Consider the following 20,334-nt stretch of genomic DNA (forward strand, 5'->3'; position numbering starts at 1 on the left):
CAGTTTTACTCAAAATATTACCAGAGTTCAAAAGAGGACAAATTGTTGGTGCACGTCTTGCTGGAGCATCTGTGACCAAGACAGCAAGTCTTTGTGATGCATCAAGAGCCACGGTATCCAGGGTAATGTCAACTCACCACCAAGAAGGACCAACCACATCCAACAGGATTAACTGTGGACGCTGTAAGAGGAAGCTGTCTGAAAGGGATGTTCGGGTGCTAACCCGGATTGTATCCAAAAAACATAAAACCACGGCTGATCAAATCACGCAGAATTCAATGTAAAAGAACCTCAACTCTCCTGTTTTCACCAGAACTGTCCGTCACCACAATCAATTACTGTGCTCTAAAACCAGGTGTTTCAGTTTTATTGTCCAAACCCTGTAGGTAAATAAAGGGTATATAGTATGATATGTTTAGTTTAGAAAGTTTTTGATACTGAACCTGGCAATAAAGAGGAAATCTCTGGAAGTCTTGGGTGTCCGTGCCTGGAGGCGGAATTGACCTTTTTCTATCACCACCATTCTCTATATATATATGTGTGTGTGTGTGTGTGTGTGTGTGTGCAGCCAGTGTGTTTAGTGTGTGTGTCCTCTATAAGACAGCCTCTAAGGTCTTTGTGTTGCTCTTGGACTCTTTTTCGACCCTGACGCGACCTCTTTCAGCGTCCTCTCCTCAGAGAAACTGTCCCTGATAATGAGACGGACCTCTGGAGCCCACAGGGCCCCCAGAACACACCCTGACTCTGTCAGACACACCGTGTGGCCAGCGAGAGAGAGAGTGAGAGAATAATAGACAAGTAGAGGGAGTGAAAGAAAGAGAGAGAGAGAGAGAGAGAGACTGAGAGAAAAGGAAAAACAGTAATGCAGTGATGATTTTCACATCATGGTGATGCTCATTGCTATCTTACACCTAACCGCCAACAGTCTATTTTCACATCTTCCTCCCTTGCATCATTTAAATAGCAAAAGAGCTTCTAAATATACAGTACAGGCCAAAAGTTTGGACACACCTTCTCTTTTTCAATGCGTTTTCTTTATTTTCATGACTATTTACATTGTAGATTCTCACTGAAGCATCAAAACTATGAATGAACACATGTGGAGTTTTATGTACTTAACAAAAAAAGGTGAAATAACTAAAAAATATATCTATTTTTTATATTCTTCAAAATAGCCCCCCTTCACTCTGATTACTGCTTTGCACACTTTTGCCATCATTCTCTCAATGAGCTTCAAGAGGTGGCCACCTGAAATGAAAAGTTTTCCAACAGTCTTGAAGGAAGGAAGGAGTTCCCAGAGGTGTTTATTAGCACTTGTTGCTCCTTTGTCTTCTTCACTCTGTGCTCCAGCTCACCCCAAACCTGGATCTGGATTGGGTTCAGGTCCCGTGACTGTGGAGGTTCAGCTCATTTTTTATTAAGTACATAAAACTCCACATGTGTTCATTCATAGTTTTGATGCTTCAGTGAGAATCTACAATGTAAATATCAGTCATGAAAATAAAGAAAACGCATTGAAAAAGAGAAGGTGTGTCCGAACTTTTGGCCTGTACTGTATATGCACTAATGGGTGTGGTGTTATGGAAATGAGATGAGTTCAGGTACATTTCTGGAGTTTGGCTTGTTTATCTTGGCAAACGAAAACACAAGAGCTCCACTGACTAAAAAACAACCTAGACAGAAGTCAGCAGTCAGACGTTCATTGCTATCTTGGCAATAAACACGAACACGCAGGAGCACAAACCTAACTTTTACATCAACAATAAATTAGAACAGTTCACAGCGTGAACAAACATGCTAGTTTTCTCTGCTGAGTAGCGCAGAAGCACTACACTGTTAAAATAGCAATCCGCCAAAGTCAGAGCTCACTGGCTCTTAAAGAGAATGGCAAGTGTCACGCTGATTGGTATATTATTGGTATATTATAATATGATATTCTGTCAACCACATTAATGCAGAATTGAGCAGACACACATGTGCAGTTATATCCTCCTGAGACCCGAACTTTTGTCTGGTGTGCATTTTTAATTTACTATTTCTATGTGGGATCAGTAGAACCAAACCAGTTTAAAAACTAAACTTTGTCTTTGTACAGAGAGTCGTTTTTGCAAATAACATTGTCCTTATAAGGACACAATAGTTTATTTTAACATTTAAAGATGACCAGAAGAACCCAACTAGTCCAAAAACTACATTTTATCTATCTATAGTAAGTAAATAAACTAGTTCCAAATGTAAAATTGGAGGAGAATGTTTACCTGGCCCATGTTTCTGTCTGAACTGGCTGTAGAAACCTGTGTCTGGGATTCCCACCAACTTATTTTTAATCAATTATATGTTGTAATGTAGTCAGACGACCACCAGCTGGTACAGGCAGTGTCTCCATATAAGGACAAAGTGTTAACGTTAACGTTTAAGGACAAAGGGTTAAAAATGTAGAATCATGGTGCAGAAATGCGGAAATATAACGTTCTCATAAGAGGACACAGGGTCTCAAGAGGATATCATACAGCTGTGCATTTCAAGTACTTGTACCTGTAATTTTCACATTATAAGGCGTTCTTAAAATCCTTTAATTTTCCCAAAAAATGTCAGTGCAGAGGCTAGAGCAGTATTAGCATTAGCTGCTAACTGCAGCACTAGCTCTTCTGCTGTTCAGAACCATATATTTATTGTGTTAAAACAAGCTACCTGGGACAAACTGCTAGCTGATAGCTCCCTTACTTAACGGGAAACCGAGTGTTCCTCAGTGTAGTGCTGTAGGCAGCATTTACTAGCTCTAAGTGCTGCTAACCACAGCTAGCGCTGTTGAAAATGTTGGAAAACTAAGGTTACTGTAAATAAACACTTTACTCAACCAAATAAACAGTTTTCATGAGAGAAAGTTGTTTAGATTACTTAAAAAGCACCTTAAAATAGATGTTCATTGATAGTGTGCCTCATAATAAGGTGCGCCTTATAGTATAGGTATAGTTAACAGTATTTTTCAAGCATGACTCAGCCAATCAGATCAGATCATGAGAACCAGAGACTATTTGTTTTTAATAAAGATCATACTTCCAGCTTGAACATTGGTTCGGCTCAACAGTTGAACCAATGAAGCAATTGAACCGATTTTAAGTCTCAGCCTATATTTTAATATAAAAGGAACATGTCACTGAGTCACAAGTGGCCCTTCTTCCAACGGAAAAAAAAATAAAGAAGGAAACCCATAAGAGCAATACACAAAGAACAGTGCACAGCCTGCTCTGAAAGGAGCAAATTCCCATCACAAGTTCCCAATTGTCTCGCTCCTTCAGAAAGGCCCAGACTTGAGTCAGATGTCAGCGGCCCTGGCCCTTTATCCCAATACGAGACGGTAAATTAGCACAAGGAGGGCGTCCGAGAGGTACGCCAAACGCTGACACTCGCGCACTGTTCTCCCGTCAGCGGGGCGGCGGTCAGCGTGGATTTATGACCGCCTGCTCCACACGCTCCATCTTTGAGCTAGCGGAGAAAAGAGAGGGCGAAAGAGGGAGAGAAAGAGGGAGAGAAAGAAGGGAGAACACAGGAGGCTGGGGCTCAGAGAGGAGGACAAGGGGCAGCCGCCACTACTTTTAGACCCCCCTCCGCAATCTTTCCCATTGTAAAAGATTGGCTGCTTTGAACTGTGGACTCAAACAGTACCAGCTAAAGTCTCCATCAAAAGAAAGCCCTTGTACCCTATCCACTCCCACCCCCCACCTGAAATTTCCATAAAGGAGTAAAAAAAGAGTAAAGCTCTTTTTCTTCTCTGATATTTATGGAGACGTGGAGATGGTGGACAAAACCCTGGTGCTCTGCGCTGTGATATGTGATCTCTGCTTCTTTTGTGTTGCCGATATGGTGGATGTCCAGTTTCAGCTCAACACAATCCACCCCTGAGTGCGTGGGTGAATACGCAAATCCCCAACTCAAGACCAAGACATAAATGCTAACAATAGCACAGGATGATGGCATCAATTTTTCTGCATGTGTTTAGCCTGTGGGCTGGAGAAACTGAGAAACTCACCTCTTTGTTGAGGTGTGATTGGTGGAAGTACAGGCAAGTAGAAGTCCTTCCAGTCTGAGCCTTTAAAACTCTGAGTCTGTACTGGAGACGATGAAGGCAGAGTTATAGACTGAAATTTAGGAGTTGAGTGGCATGGGCTTGGAGATGCATCGATATTTGTTTGGTTTGTAAGTTTCACTGGAAGGTTCTGGTCATGGATTGGGTGATTGGTGAACTTTAAGCTCTCTTGATTGGGGTTTAAGCTGGTGGATGATGTCTGTGAGCTGTGAGAGGTGAGGAACTTGGGAAGACTGCATTGAGGAGATACTGGAGGTGTACGAAAGGCCATGGTTGAGTCATTGAGAGAACTGAAGCGAAGTTCAGACAGGGAGGAAGAGCAGGCCTCTAGGTCATCACTGTTGCCATTATCATCATCATCATCATCATCATCATCATCATCATGGTCATCTTGAAGGTCGCTGTCGTTGTTGTCACTCAAGTTTACTGTAAAGAGAAGAACAGCAAGGAAATCATAATGTATTTTAAGATTTTTTGAGAAATGTTGGTTATCTATACTTATTTTTCAGATTACTTTTTACTTCTACTTCTTACATTTTCACTCAATTATCAGAACTTTCTCAGCTCGTTTTCATTTATTCCAGCTTCTCGTCGTTCAATAAAACCCCTATCCAGATAAATCTCTCCATCCAGATAGAGTGAATCTGATTGTGATTGGATGTAGAGAAGTATAAACATATACCATTCTGACTCCCTATTGGTTTATACTGTGATCCATTACACTTGCACATGTAGTAATGCCCCACAAATAAAAATATTTCAGTTAACTGGATTTAGCTGGACTTTAGAGTATATTAGAGTATTTGATTCTTAGGTAGAAAACCTGTAATGCACACAAAAATAATATAAAAATAAATAGAATTTTTTTTTTTTTAATCACTGGAATTTAACTCGGGTCTGAAAGGGTTATCACTATAGGAAAGGGTGCACTATAGGACTCTGTGGTTCAGCCTAAGCTTTTGTTTTTGTTTTACTTTTACTTTTATACTTTAGGTAGTTTTGAAACCAGTACTTTTACTTAAAGAGTAAAAACTTGAGTTGATACCTTTTCAACTTCTACAGAAGTATTTTATTAAACCCTAGTATGTATACTTCTACCTACAGAGTAATACATATGAAGATCAATCTACATTCTTCTTTCACTTGACTTTTGCTAGATTACTAAGGTCTTTCTAAGAACAATGATGCTTCACCAATTTTACACTGTCAGTATGGTAAAAGCTGAAGTAAATGTACCTGAGTGAGCATTGGAAAAGCTGCTGCTCAGGTCTGTCCTACAGCTGAATTGACTGGACGCAGGGTGGCTGAAGTCAGAAAGAGAATTTGGGGTCGCTGGGGTTTGAGGGGTTTCAGGGGTTGAAGGGGTTTCAGGAGTCATTGTCTCCGGGGTCGTCACTTCAGGACCTTCAGGATCTTCTAAGTTCTCAGAGCTAAGGTTTGGGGAGAAAGGCTCTGCAGAAGGAGCAGCACTGTTTCCTTCCTCTTCATGCGCTGCTGGGGTAGACTGCTTCGAAGAGACGCGAGAGAAAGATGGAGATTTTTCTTGGTTGGTCTCTGATTGGGCAGGAGGTGATGGATAGAAGGGAGAGACGTCTGAAGAGGCGATGCTTGGATGTGGAGATGCTGGTAAACTAGGGAGAGGTTCAGCAAAGTGCCTCCTGGTGTAATCACTTAGACACTGCAAATGCCTCTGATTTTCTGTAGAGAAAAAATGAGAAGGAATTGAGAATTTCTGCAGTGGATGTGAGACCTGAAATTAGTTCAGTGTGGATGCAATGAAAACACAAAAATGGAAAAGAGCTGTTGTGTTAATGACTGTACAAATAATTCAGAATAAAACAATCTGAGCTATTCTTTTACAGACTAATGAAACATTAAAAAAAATTGCCAGACGTCAATGATCCAACAATCTTTCAACAATCTTCCATCAATGGCCAACAATGATCCAATAATGATCCAACAATCTTTCAACAATCTTCCATTAATGATCCAACAATGATCCAATAATGATCCAACAATCTTTTAACAATCTTCCAAAAAAGATCCAAAAATGATCCGATAATGATGCAACAATGATCCAACAATCTTTCAACAATCTTCCAACAATGATCCAACAATGATCCAACAATCTTTCAACAATCTTCCAACAATGATCCAACAATCTTCCAACAATCTTCCAACAATCTTCCAACAATGCTCCAACAATGATCCAACAATCTTCCAACAACCTTCCAACAATGCTCCAACAATGATCCAACAATCTTCCAACAACCTTCCAACAATCTCCAACAATCTTCTAACAATGCTCCAACAATCTTTCAACAATGATCCAATACTCTTTCAACAATCTTCCAACAACGATTTAACAATGATCCAATAATGATCCAACAATGATCCAACAATGATCCAACAATCTTTCAACAATCTTTCAACAATTTTCCAACAATCTTTCAACAATGATCCAACAATGATCCAACAATCCAATCCAACAGGGGGACAGGGAGGGGCAGACTCTCCATACGTTATGCTGGTAATGTAGGGGATGTGTTTTGGACCCATGGTTCTTTCTTTCTCTGTAAATCCATTTGCTCCTGACTCCCAGTCGCCGACTGAGTCAGATGTCTAGCATGCCAAATATTTGCCAGGTGTCTGTGACTGGTTGGCGATCAGTTGGAGATGGCGCGGCAAGTGTCTTTTGCCTCAGAGCAGAGTTTTTGTCAGCGATCAATGAAAAACTATCGGTGACTGAAAAACTAGGCTAAAAGCAGATAGTGTGTAGCTGGTATAAGCGACTATATTTTCTGGCAAGAATGGAATCAATGCATATGATATGAAACAATCATGCAAAATTCTATATTTTTTTAGGAACCAGTTGCTGTTAACACACTTCCTGTGAAGTTAACTCCAAAGAAACGGCCACAGGAAGAGTGGAGGGAAATAATGAAAGTATCAGACTGCAGTCTCCAGCTGTCTCATGTTGAGATGGACCACTTGACCATCCCACAGGCTGTCTGGCACAAGACGAGGCCTACACACACACACACACACACACACACATGCACACACACGCACACACACTCTTACACACACACACAGTCTTAATGAAAGGCATTGTTGAGGGTGCACAAAGAGAGGTCCTGAATAATTAACATGGAGGTCCTTGGCGAGGGTCAGGCAGAAAGCGTATTCATCATCATTTCCAGCTAAAAGGGAGAGGGATGAGGCCGAGGCCATGCAGCCCCACGCCTGACACTGACATTTCTCTTCCCCACTCCACCCAGACACAGAGCAAACAGGCTTTTGCCTGCTGGGAGCCTCAACCAGAGCTTCTACCAGAGAAAGCCCTGGACTCCCCTCTACAGCACCCCCCCGTACCCAACCCAACACAGCCCCTTTCTAGGAGCAGCTGTCTAGTTCCCAACTCAGTATGCAGAGGCTCTAAGATATGGTAATGACCACTTGTGATCACTATATGAAGGAACGCGCGTTCATAATTGGGTTCAGACATCCCATCCGACTAATTAATGGACACAGAGAGCGAGAGAGTAAACACATGAGCTTCTAACTTTTTGTCTCAGTGATACTCAGTGGAAAGTCCTGCAGAGACGTCCTACTATTCAGGTTTTCAGACGTCCACATATTACAGAAGAGCAGCTTTATAAAAGAGCGTTTGTCTGTTTGTGTATGATGTTTCTGGCTCTCGTGAAAGAACAGAGTGTTAATCACTATTGAAAGTTTTACTACATGTGTTGAATTATGAGCAGAATTATTTAACTGACACTCAGAGAGGGGATTCACTTCATATATTCACTTTATAAATGCACTGAACATGATTCTCTGCGTAAAAAATAAAATTAAAATCTACACAACATGAGCTAATTGGCCAATATATGAACCACCTGACCACAAACACCTCAATGACTAATTGTTACCACTTCAATCAGGAATTAAACGCTATAAAAAGACCACAGGTGAGCAACTTTTTACAAAAACAATAGAAGTACTGTAGACTGTACACTGTAGAGAAAGGAAGAAGGAGGGTGAGAATGAGGGGGGGGGGGGTAGAGGGGTAGAGTATGTACATGAAGAGTGAGAGGGAAAATAAAAAGTGAAAGGGAAGGAAGAGAGGAAGAGTGAGAGGAAGAGGAAAAGTTAGAGGAAAGGAAAAATGAGATGGAAGGAAGAGTGAGAGGGAAGGAAGAGTGAAAGGGAAGGAACAGTGAGAGGGAATGAAGAATGAGACATAAGGAAGAGTGAAAGGTAAAGAAGAGTGAAAGGGAAGGAAGAGTGAGAGGGAATGAAGAATGAGACATAAGGAAGAGTGAAAGGTAAAGAAGAGTGAAAGGGAAGGAAGAGTGAGAGGGATAGGAAAAGTAAGAGGAAAGGAAGAGTGAGAGGGAAGGAAGAGTGAGATGGAAGGAAAAATAAGAGGGATGCAAGAGTGAGAGGGAAGGAAGAGTAAGAAGGAAGGAAGAATGAAAAGAAAGGAAGGGTGAGAGGGAAGTAAGAATGAAAGAGAAGGCAGAGTGTAAGGGAAGGAAGAATTAGCCGGAAGGGGGACCACTCTTGGTTCCCTAGTCAAAGGGAACCAAGAGTGAGAGGGAAGGAAGAGTGAGAGGGAAGGAAACATGAGAGGGATGAAAGAATGAAAGAGAAGGAACAGTGTAAGGGAAGGAAGGATGAAAGGGAAGGAAGAGTGAGAGGGAAGGAAGAATGAAAGGGAAGGAAGAGTGAGAGGGAAGGAAGAGTGAGAGGGGAAGGAAGAATGAAAGGGAAGGAAGAATAAAAGGGAAGGAAGAGTGAAATGAAAAGGAAGAATGAGAGGGAAGGAAGAGTAAGAGGGAGGGTTAGATCCGGTAGTGGAAGAGTGAGAGGGGGAGGAATGCTGTATGTAGTTTTGGTAGCAGTACTTTATTCTGCAGGATATATGAGAATATATTGTGCAGTTTGGGTGGAACACTGAATTTTGCGTGATTTGATCAGCCGTGGTTTTATGTTTTTTGGATACAATCTGGGTTAGCACCCGAACATCCCTTTCAGACAGCTTCCTCTTACAGCGTCCACAGTTAATCCTGTTGGATGTGGTTGGTGCTTATTGGTGGTATGCTGACATTACCCTGGATACCGTGGCTCTTGATGCATCACAAAGACTTGCTGTCTTGGTCACAGATGCTCCAGCAAGACGTGCACCAACAATTTGTCCTCTTTTGAACTCTGGTATGTCTCCCATAATGTTGTGTGCATTGTAATATTTAGAGCAGAACTGTGCTCTTACCCTGCTTATTGAACCTTCACACTCTTCACGCTCTTACTGGTGCAATAATGTGCAATAAATGAAGATTGGCCACCAGGCTTCAGCCAATCATAGGCCTTCATATAGTCGAGCAGTGCTTGTTAAAATGCTGTAACTCTTTTCCACACAGCTCCTCTGTTTCAGATGATGGCCAGCATCCCTTCCTCTGGATCCACCGCCAGCCTTTGTAGAGCAGCCAGCCTGTAGCTGTGCAGACAAAGCACAGTTGTTTCAGCCAGAGAAGAGTCAGAGCAGAGAGAAAAAAAGAGAGAGAGAAAAAGATGGATGGATGGATATATATGGAAGAGAGAAAGATGGAAAGATGGATGGATGGATAGATAGATGGACACATTTCTGCACTGCTCTGCTCACAATACCCTTGCCTTCTCCATCTGTCACAGTCTCACACACACACACACACACACACACACACATACAGCTCAGTGTGTGTGTGTGTATGTATGTGAACGACATGTGTCATAGAGCCCTGTTACAGACTCCCATCCTATCTCCCCCTCCCGCATACACACACACACACACACACACACACACACACACACACACAGACACACACACATACACATGCTCACACACACACTCCTTGGGGAGCTGCCGGCAGGTCGGGGTCGATTGTGAGGGCCTCCGAGCACCATATGGCTGTATAATTAGTTTTGTCCCGCCGTGTGGAGCAATGCCTCGGTCCCTGTGTCCTGAGCCTGTACTCACACACACACACAGTCCTGCAGCACCCTGAATAAACGCCCTGCAGCATAAATACCTTCACACCACAGCATCAAACTGAAATAGGTGACAGGTGTCAACGTCGTTAACCCTTTATAGCATGAATTATATTTTTCAAGAGGTAAATTATCATTTTTGGACGCTTGTGAGTTTCTGTGCACATAGCTATTAAACATAAATTCAGATTTTGACATTTAATAATAAGCTGATCATTTGAATCAGGTGCTTTAGAGCAAGAAAGAACCCAAAACCTGCACAGGTAGGAGGAGAAGATCTCCACCATGACCAGGAGTATGGTTCCATCAATCAATCAATCAATCAACCTTTATTTAAACTTGATTGAGGGTGGCCCTCATTTACAATGTGGTCGAGCCAATACACAGCGAAAGGATTAAAAAATAATAATAAATACAAAAAGAAAAGACCCAGTAATTATATGATATATAAAATAACAAATAAAATAAAACAAGTAAGAATAAATAGTTGTAGATAATAGATATATAGATGTATTAAACTGTGAGTGTTGGTGGCTGCAAGCAGTGAACGCAGCACATCTTAGCATGTAAACAGCATGGAGCAGCAGAGACATAGTAGGTATATTATATGGTTAATATATTAGATTAAACTGGACCTTGTCAGCAGTTTATCTCAATTAAATAGAAGTATATTTGATAGTATATCAGAAGTATATTTGAAATGTTTGCAGATTACAGCAAAAGTTGGGGTAAATTTGTACTAATTGATTAATTACATTAAAAAAATAATTAATATTAACAAATAATTACATTGTCTTCGAACTATAATTTTATATCATCAATACACAAAACTTTTGAACTTTAAATATAATTTGGTTAAGTTTATAACAGACTGCTACTCTCCTGTGGAAATAAAGAATAATCAGACTCATCATTTCTGCAAACTTTATCGAAAGTTTACAAGGTTTTTTCTTTTTCCGGTAGAGAGCACTTAAAAATGATGAGCTTCTTTGATTTGACCAAAATTGAAAAACTCTAGAATATAATCAAGAGCAAGATGGATGATCACAAACCATCAAACCACCAAACTGAACTGCTTGAATTTTTGCACCAGGAGTAAAGCAGCATAAAGTTATCCAAAAGCAGTGTGTAAGACTGGTGGAGGAGAACATGATGCCAAGATGCATGAAAAAAACTGTGATTAAAAACCAGGATTATTCCACCAAATATTGATTATTTCTGAACTCTTAAAACTTTATGAATATGAAGTTATATTATAGTGGTATATTATATGGCTAATACATTAGATTAAACTGGGCCGTATCAGCAGTTTAGCTCAAATAAATAGAAGTATATTTGATAGCTGGGTTGAATGGAGAAAAACATCCATGCATTGGGCCCAAATAATTTGTCAAACTATAATTTTATACCATAAATACACAAAACTTTTGAACTTTAAATATAGAAAGTTATCCAAAAGCAGTGTGTAAGACTGGTGGAGGAGAACATGCCACAATGCATGAAGACAGTGATTAAAAACCAGGGTTATTCCACCAAATATTGATTTCTGAACTCTTAAAACTTTATAAGATGACGATAATTATATATCATAAATATACAAAACTTTTGAACTTTAAATATATTTTGGTTCAGTTTATAACAGACATTACTGATACCCTCTTGTAAAAGTAAAGAATAACCAGAATAATCATCCATAACAAATCTATTTATATAATTACAACAGCAGCTCACCTGTGCTACCTGGTGGTTTAGGTGCACTGAGAGGCTTCTTCTTCTTCTTTTTCTGCAGTAATTGAGGAAGACCTGATTGGGGTAGTCTGCTCAGGGAACAGGGTGGTCTGGATGGTCCAGGACAGGCCCTCATATGAGCCTCAAAACGTGAGCAGGGGGGCCGAGGACCCGGTTTATATAAGATCTCCTGTGGAAATAATGAAAAACAGAAGACACGAATATCTCAGCATTTATTATGTGATGAAACAACTCAAATTAATATGATTTAGCTTATATTCTATTTAGATAATGTGAAACTGAACAAGCTCAAGAGCCTGAAAGTCATAACTGTAGACTCTCTCTTTAGTGACCTCTTGTGTCGACTGAGTGAAATGAGACCATTTAAGTTTCTGAATCAGTTTCTCTGATTTTGCTATTTATAGGTTTATATTTGAGTAAAATGAACATTGTTGTTTTATTCTATAAACTACAGACAACATTTCTCCTAAATTCCAAATAAAAATATTCTCAGTTAGAGCATTTATTTACAGAAAATGAGAAAAAAAAAGATGCAGAGCTTTCAGACCTCAAATAATGCAAAGAAAACAACGAGTTCATATTCATAAAGTTTTAATAGTTCAGAAATCTATATTTGGTGGAATAACCCTGGTTGGTTTTTAATCACAGTTTTCATGCATCTTGGCATCATGTTCTCCTCCACCAGTCTTACACACTGCTTTTGGATAACTTTATGCTGCTTTACTCCTGGTGCAAAAATTCAAGCAGTTCAGTTTGGTGGTTTGATGGTTTGTGATCATCCATCTTCCTCTTGATTATATTCCAGAGGTTTTTGATTTGGTAAAAACAAAGAAACTCATGAATTTTAAGTGCTCTCTCTACAAAAAAATGAAAATACAAAATCACAAAAACAATAGTAATAATGATAATGTAATAAAACAAGCAATAAAACACACACAGATTGAATCTGTGTGTAATTAGATACACTAGGGTGAGCAATATGCAGCTAAAAATATATATAACATTATTCCACAGTTAGTTTTGACCCTGCAATGTGGTTGGCTGAGACATTAACGTTATCAACCGGTAATGCACTGTAACCGAAGCTCTCCCTGTTGTATTACTCCGCTATATACAGGTCACCTAGCAACGATGCAGCGCTTACAAGCCAAACAGCGCATAGCTACAAACAGAGCAGCAATGCAACTATTTTAACTGTTTTAACTATAAGCTATACTCTTTCAATAAACAGTGATAATTGAGCTGCGGTATAATCACAATAATACAATACAATATATTGACACAACGTGTGCCAATTTTACATGTTATAGCACAAACCTCGAGTGTATTAATGCTTAAAAATTGAAGATTTCTCATATTTTTGTGTATTTTTCTGATAACAATTTTCAGTACTTTAAAATAAGACTACCTTTATAAAGGATTTATAAATGTTGTTTAAATTAGATTATGAATCATTTTTGATTAGGTTGTAAATGCCTAAAAAACATTGATAAGCAGTTAAAACACATCAATTAAAAAAGGAACATTTATGTTAAAAAGTTAAACATACTTATAAATATATTAATATGACAGGTTTAATTATGATTGGTGGAAAACACAAAATAAGATCAGTATCTAGAAAGATCTGAGGTTTGACAGTATAAATGAGTGTGGAATCATTATTATCTGTTTATGTGTTATTTATCAATGAACTGCTTATTAATGTGTTTTAAAGTATTTACAACCGAATTAATAACCAATAATAAATTTTATTTTATTTATAAACCGTTTATAAACCTTTTATGAAGGTAGTCTTATTTTAAAGTGGTACCCAATTTTTTTGGCAATATGACACAACTTTTACAACAAGTTTCAGTATTATAAAAGTATATTCAAATATAACAATAACATAATACTGCAGCAAAATAAATATTAAAGTTTTATGCTGTATAACTTTGTATAATTCAGTAACAACACAAAATGACAAAAATGAATGATTTTATCGCTTTTAAATGTAATTTATTAATTTATGAATTTTATTATTCTGCATGATACACACTAAGAAATATAAGTACAGATTTGTACTTAAAAGGGTATAAAGCTTGTCGCTGGGGCTGTACCTTATATTGAGGTACAAAAAAGTACCTTTCAGTTAAAGTCCTTTTTTGTTCCCATGGTTTTTGTGCCAGTATAGATTATAAAGATTATAAACATTATCATCAACTAAATATGGCTCAAAAACTTGATGATCCAAAATTGTCTGGCTTTCAAATAAAAAATGTGCAAATAAAATATATATATTGTTTATTAGTGCAGTGATACAGAATACTGAATGTACCCTTTAGCTGCAGGTTAAATGGTACAAATCTGTACTTATTGCTGTTAGAAATGACTTTGTACCTTAGATGGAACAGATCTGACCCTGTAAAACCCAATATTATACCTTTGAGGGAACAATTATGAAGATTATGCCTTGAATATCATTAATAATCAGTTATAACACATATATAGAAAGGGCAACAATATAGATTGCTGTGTAATATAGTCACTATTTGGCAAACAACAGGTCATTGTTGCCCTTTCAATGCATGTGTTATGTGTTAACTGATTATTAATCATTTTTAAGGCATTTACAACCTAATTAGTAACCATTAATAAACTAACTCTAAATCATTTATAAACCCTTTATAAAGTTAGTGTTATTTTAAAGTGGTACCATCAATATTTGGTGGATTAATGCAAATAAAAAATGTGCAATTAAAATATATATTGTTTATTAGTGCAGTGATACAGAATACTGAATGTACCCTTTGGCTGCAGGTTAAATGGTACAAATCTGTACTTATTGCTGTTAGAAATTACTTTGTACTTCAAAGGGGAACAAATCTGACCCTGTAAAGACCAATATTGTACCTTTGAGGGTACAATTATGAAGAGTGTACCTATGAGTACAAAAAAGTACTCATATCGTACCTCTGTTTTTTAGAGTGTGTGATACAGCACACCCCGAACACACAGTCGCACACAGTCAGAGCGCTCCGGGAGGTTTGGATCACTGTGCTATTCATCTTTAAAGCTGATTAAGCGAAGCCTGACCCGCCCACACAGAGATGCCTGTCGTCAGAGATGAAAGCGCTCAGCATCAGTTGGTCAATATTGGTCCTGAAGAATGATGATGAGCGGCGATGCCGGCCAGCCTGCAAACACACGGCCCGCTGTAATTCCCTCCCACTCGACCCTTTACTCACCAAACAGAGCCGAGCACGAACACACGGCCTTCATTCAGCCCTCGGTGATTCATGACCTGGTTTAAAACTACAACATGCGTTCCTTTATCTCTCTCTCTCTCTTTTCCTATTTTATTTCCTTCACCTCTTCCTCCCTCCAGATGTTTTAGGTGCTTTTCAGCTCAAGAGACTATTAAGAGACTTCCCAGCAAGTGTGTGTGTGTGTGTGTGTGTCCTCTTTATGTTGTGAAAGCAGACAGGTGTCCTGCAGCCTGTTACCTGTCAGAGAGCATGCTCTAACTTGTAGAAGAACACCAAACCAATGTCACCGCCAAGTACACACACACACAAACACACACACACACACACACACGCGTGTCTCCCTGTCTTTATTCTTTATGAAAAAGCTAACACTAGTTTGCTCTGCAAACAGTAGTCAGGCCAATCTTAGCTGACTGACGGCCTTTTAAACGATGTTTGTTCTTGCTTCCTCTGTATCTCTCTCTCTCTTTCTTTTTTTTGTAGCTTTCTCCCTCTCTCTCTCTCTTTATGTCTTTCACACTGTCACTCTGTTTTACTTGCTCACAACTTTAAATTAAATAATCTCTCACTGCATCTTTCTCTTTTTTATTGTCTTAAATTTAGCTCTATCTATTTATTTGTCTATCTATCTATCTATCTATCTATCTATCTATCTATCTATCTATCTATCTATCTATCTATCTATCTATCTATCTATCTATTTGTCTGTCTATCTATCTATCTATCTATCTATCTATCTATCTATCTATCTATCTATCTATCTATCTATCTATCTATCTATCTATCTATCTATCTATCTATCTATCATTTTATTGTCTTTAATTTAGCTCTGTCTGTCTATATTTTTCATATTGAATCCTCTCTCTCTCTCTCTCTCTCTCTCTCTCTCTTTTACAGTTTTTCTCAATTGGTTTGGCTCATTTCTTGAAACTGAGATGACATTCCTATAACTAAAAGGTAAATTGGCCAAACAGACTTACAGTTCTTCACAACACTTCAGATAACCAGCAAAATGTCATATGTCTCCCAAAACGTTCATTCTTGCTTCAAAATGAAGTCTTTCTCCCATATAAATAGTCAGTACCATAAAAATGGCATAGATCCTTCTCAATTGCTTTGGCACATTTTCATTAATTTTGTCCATCTGTCAAAATAAACTGGACGGTGCAGCAAAACTACATGGATCCTCATCACTGCTCATATCGCTCCAAAAACAGTTTACCCACGTGTCAAAACTGATTTCCTTTCTCACACAAATCATCAGTGCCCCCAAAATGCATTGTCTCTTTGGCATTGTGTAAGTACTGCAAGTCAAAATGCTTAGATGTTTTGTCTTTATGGCAGAGGTCTAGCTAAAGGAATACAATGTTCACACCACACACACTGCACTCATTCTGCTGAGGAAATTGTAACTATTTTTATTTACAAGTACATTTTTACACATTACTGTAGGTAGAAAGAAAAGAAAATACTAAGGAAAATTTATCAAATATACTATGTATACAAATTACAAAAACCTGCAAAAACAAAACAAAATACATTACAGTAGGTAAAAAAATAGTCAAGCATCACAAATGCAATACAGTAACATTCTGACTACTCTGTGTCACTCCCCTCTCTCCATCACCTTCCTGGCCATCCATCCGCTGCAGTCTGTTTGGCCATAAATTCTCATCAACATTGCATCTGATATGTTCTTTAGCAATGCACTGTGGGAAGAATGCCTGAGCCATCCTCTACACTGATCGCCACAGGACTATATAATCATTATATCATCACAGGACTATATCATCGTTATATAATCACAGGACTAGCATCAAAGAACTAGCACCAGGCCAAGATGTATACAGTGGATAGAAAAAGTCTACACACCCCTGTTCAAATGGTAGGTTTTTGTGATGCAAAAAAAATTACAATAAGACAAATAATTTCTACCTATAATGTGACCTATAACCTGTACAATGCAATTGAAAAACAAACAGAAATATTTCAGGGAGGTGAAGTAAACATAAACAACTGAGATATTGAGGTTGCATAAGTGTGCACACCCTTTTATAACTAGGGGTGTTGCTGTGTTCAAATTTAACCAATAACCTTCAAACTCACTTTAAATTGGAGTCAGCACACACCTGTCAACAATTAAAGTGCCTCTGATCAACTCCAAATAAAGTTTAACTGTTCTAGTAGGCTTGTCCTGATATTTTTGTAGCCACATCTTTCAGCACAAGCCATGGTCCACAAAGAGATGCCAGAGCATCAGAGGTATCTCATTATTCATAGATATCAGTCAAGTGAAGGCTACAAAAGTCATTAAATATACCATGGAACACTTTGAAGACTGTCATCATCAAGTGGAGAAAACATGGCACAACAAGACATTACCAACAACAAGACATTTGACAAAAATTGATGATAAGACAAGAAGAAAATTGGTCAAGGAGGCTGCCAAGAGGCCGACAGCAGCACTGAAGGAGCTGCAAGAATTTCTGGCAAGTACTGGCTGTGTAGTACATGTGACAACAATCTGCCGACTTCTTCATATGTCTGTGCAAAACAAACATCCAGAAAACATCTAAGCTCTACTTAATTTTCCAAAAATTCATCTGATATCTACCAAACGCATGTGGGAAAATGTGTTATGGTTTAAAGAAACCAAGGTTAAACGTTTTGGACATAATTCCAAAAGGTATATTAGGCGCAAAAGCAACACTGCTCGTCACCAAAAGAACAGCATACCTACAGTGAAGCATGGTGGTGGCAGCATCATACTTTGGGGTAATCTGAAGAGGGCTGGGCACAGGAGATGCCCTCACATTTTGTCAGATTTTGAGCAGTTGATGCAAAGAAGAGTGGGCAAATTTTGCCACATCGAGATGTGTCACGCTGATAGGTTCCTACCCAAAAAGACTGAGTGCTGTAATAAATGCAAAAGATGTTGCAACAAAGTATTAGTTATATGTATTTAACCAGGTGATTTTAAGTTTTTTGTTTTATATTTTTTTGCTGTAAAGATTTATGTTTGTTTTTCAATTGCATTGTACAGGTTATAGGTCACATTAAATGTGAAAAAAGTTATGAAATTATTTGTCTTGCTTTAATTTTTTTACAACACAAAAACCTGGCATTTGAACAGGGGTGTGTAGACTTTTTATATCCACTGTATATAGAGCAATGCCAGCATTCAAAATAATAGACAACAAACTGATGGATTGGTCACCAGTAATGTGGGACACTCATTTTCGTCAAAACCTGCTTTCACCTGTTACCTACTCACCTGATTGTAATGAATTTATGAAATGTTCCAAAATATGTGTTCTGTATTGTATTACAATTTCTTAATTCATTTTGAGAATTGAGCAGACTATTCTGCAGATGATGACTTATACGATGAAATTGTGCTGACATGTTTTGAAGAGAACAACCATTACACTGAGAACTAACCAATTAAGATAGATCAACAAGATGCATTCTTTTGGAAAATGTTCTAAATGTAGGATTATTGTGTTAAGTGTAGGCTACTTGTACAAAACCATTTGCAAAGATGTACTAAGTGCTTGAGACGTGTACAAAGCATTTGAAATGTGATGAAAGCAATGAGAAATGCCATTCTGTTATGAGAAACTGCAAGTTAGTTTGGGACTTTGTCCATGTTATTTTGAGAATGTCATCTCAGTTTCAAGAAATGAGCCAAACCAATTGAGAAAAACTGTAATTCACCTCTCTTCCTATTGGTAACACATGAGCAGAAGATCAAACACATGAAAGAAAATACATTTAATTTAATAATCTAATATGCTGCCATCAAAAGGAAAATTCCACATATTTTTTCACAAAGATTTACATAATTCTGTTTGAGTGTTTTGGTATAGAAACATTTCAACTCTTACAGTAAATAGCTTTATCCCAAATCGCTATAATATAATATAATATTTTAATTTAACGCATTTATTTACAGAAAATTTGAAATGTTTAAAATGAAGAAAAAAGGTGCAGCAATTTTAGACCTCAAATAAAACAAGTTCATATTCACAAATCGATACTTGGTGGATTAATGCATCTTGGCATGTTCTCCTCCACCAGTCTTACACACTGCTTTTGGATAACCTTGTGCATTTCCTGGAGCAAACATTCAAGCAGTTCAGCATTGTTTTGATGGCTTGTGATTAGTCGTCTTTCTTTTGATTACATTCCAGAGGTTTTTAACAGGGTTCAGGTTGAGAAAGTTGAGAAATCAGGAGAAATCTTTTTAGCATGATGTCAGTATAGGATGCTGGTGTTCTTCAGGCCCTCAGGCAGCACTGCATTAAAACTATCTGTATGATTCTGACTCAGCACCACTTTCAGAAATCATTTTCTTTGCATTCCCCCCCAAAAATCCCCTAAAAAACAAAAAAGAATCCATTCATTAATCCATACATCAACACTATCCAGAAACACTGCCGTCATCTTTGGGTCAAAGCTCATTGGGGCCCGAGGAAGACGGCGGTGCTTTTTTTTAGAATTGGGGTTTTAACATGTGAGTCATGTTTTTAAAAGAGATAAAAAGAGAGAAAAGTAGACAGAAATAGATATTTCTCTTTCTTAACAACAGAAACATTCATTGAGAGAGAGACTGTTTAAACCCTTCCGGAGCAGTGACTCCACATCCTAACCTCTAGGCATGTCTACAGCTCTGGGCTTGGCCTTCAGGCCTCTGTACTAACTGTGTGGGCTCCTCAGGGGCCTCCATGGTCCCTGCAGGAAACACCATGACCCCCCGGCGTCAGGCAACAGCCCACAAACACACACACAAACACACACAAACACACATACACACACACACACACACACGCGAACCAACATACCCTCCAAACTTTAATTACATTACAGAGACAAGTGCATGCCAGACAGCCTTCTGATGGAGATATGGACCAGCACACACACACACACACACACACATGCATGCAGGGTGTCCATTAAGCCAGAGCCCCAGATGGCCCTGGCCTGCATGTATCTTCAACCCCTGTCCCCCAATATACACACACACACACACACACACGGAAACACTTTTTTAATGCTACTGACTCATTTCTCACTAATTTTTAAATAAAATATTCTCATTTAAAGCATTTATTTGCATAATAAATTATATATGTTTAGAAAAAACAATACTAATATTTCACAGCTTTCATGTGTCTTGGCATCATGTTCTCCTCCACCAGTCTTACACACTGCTTTTGA

The 20,334-nt window shown here is 38.5% G+C and overlaps 1 protein-coding gene across 1 annotated transcript in view; it reads right to left on the reverse strand.

Annotated features, from left to right (window-relative positions):
* LOC103026764 (mucin-12) overlaps nucleotides 1-20,334 on the reverse strand; it is a 103,639-nt gene that overhangs the window by 64,784 nt on the left and 18,521 nt on the right. Inside the window, exons 3-5 of the mRNA XM_049474997.1 lie at nucleotides 11,849-12,035; nucleotides 5,324-5,785; nucleotides 4,031-4,513 (exon numbers count right to left, since the gene is read on the reverse strand). Of these exons, the coding sequence (XP_049330954.1) occupies nucleotides 4,031-4,513; nucleotides 5,324-5,785; nucleotides 11,849-12,035 (1,132 nt within the window). The remainder of the gene's footprint in view (nucleotides 1-4,030; nucleotides 4,514-5,323; nucleotides 5,786-11,848; nucleotides 12,036-20,334) is intronic.

This window comes from Astyanax mexicanus, chromosome 2 (assembly GCF_023375975.1).
Source record: "Astyanax mexicanus isolate ESR-SI-001 chromosome 2, AstMex3_surface, whole genome shotgun sequence".
NCBI lineage: Eukaryota > Metazoa > Chordata > Actinopteri > Characiformes > Acestrorhamphidae > Astyanax > Astyanax mexicanus.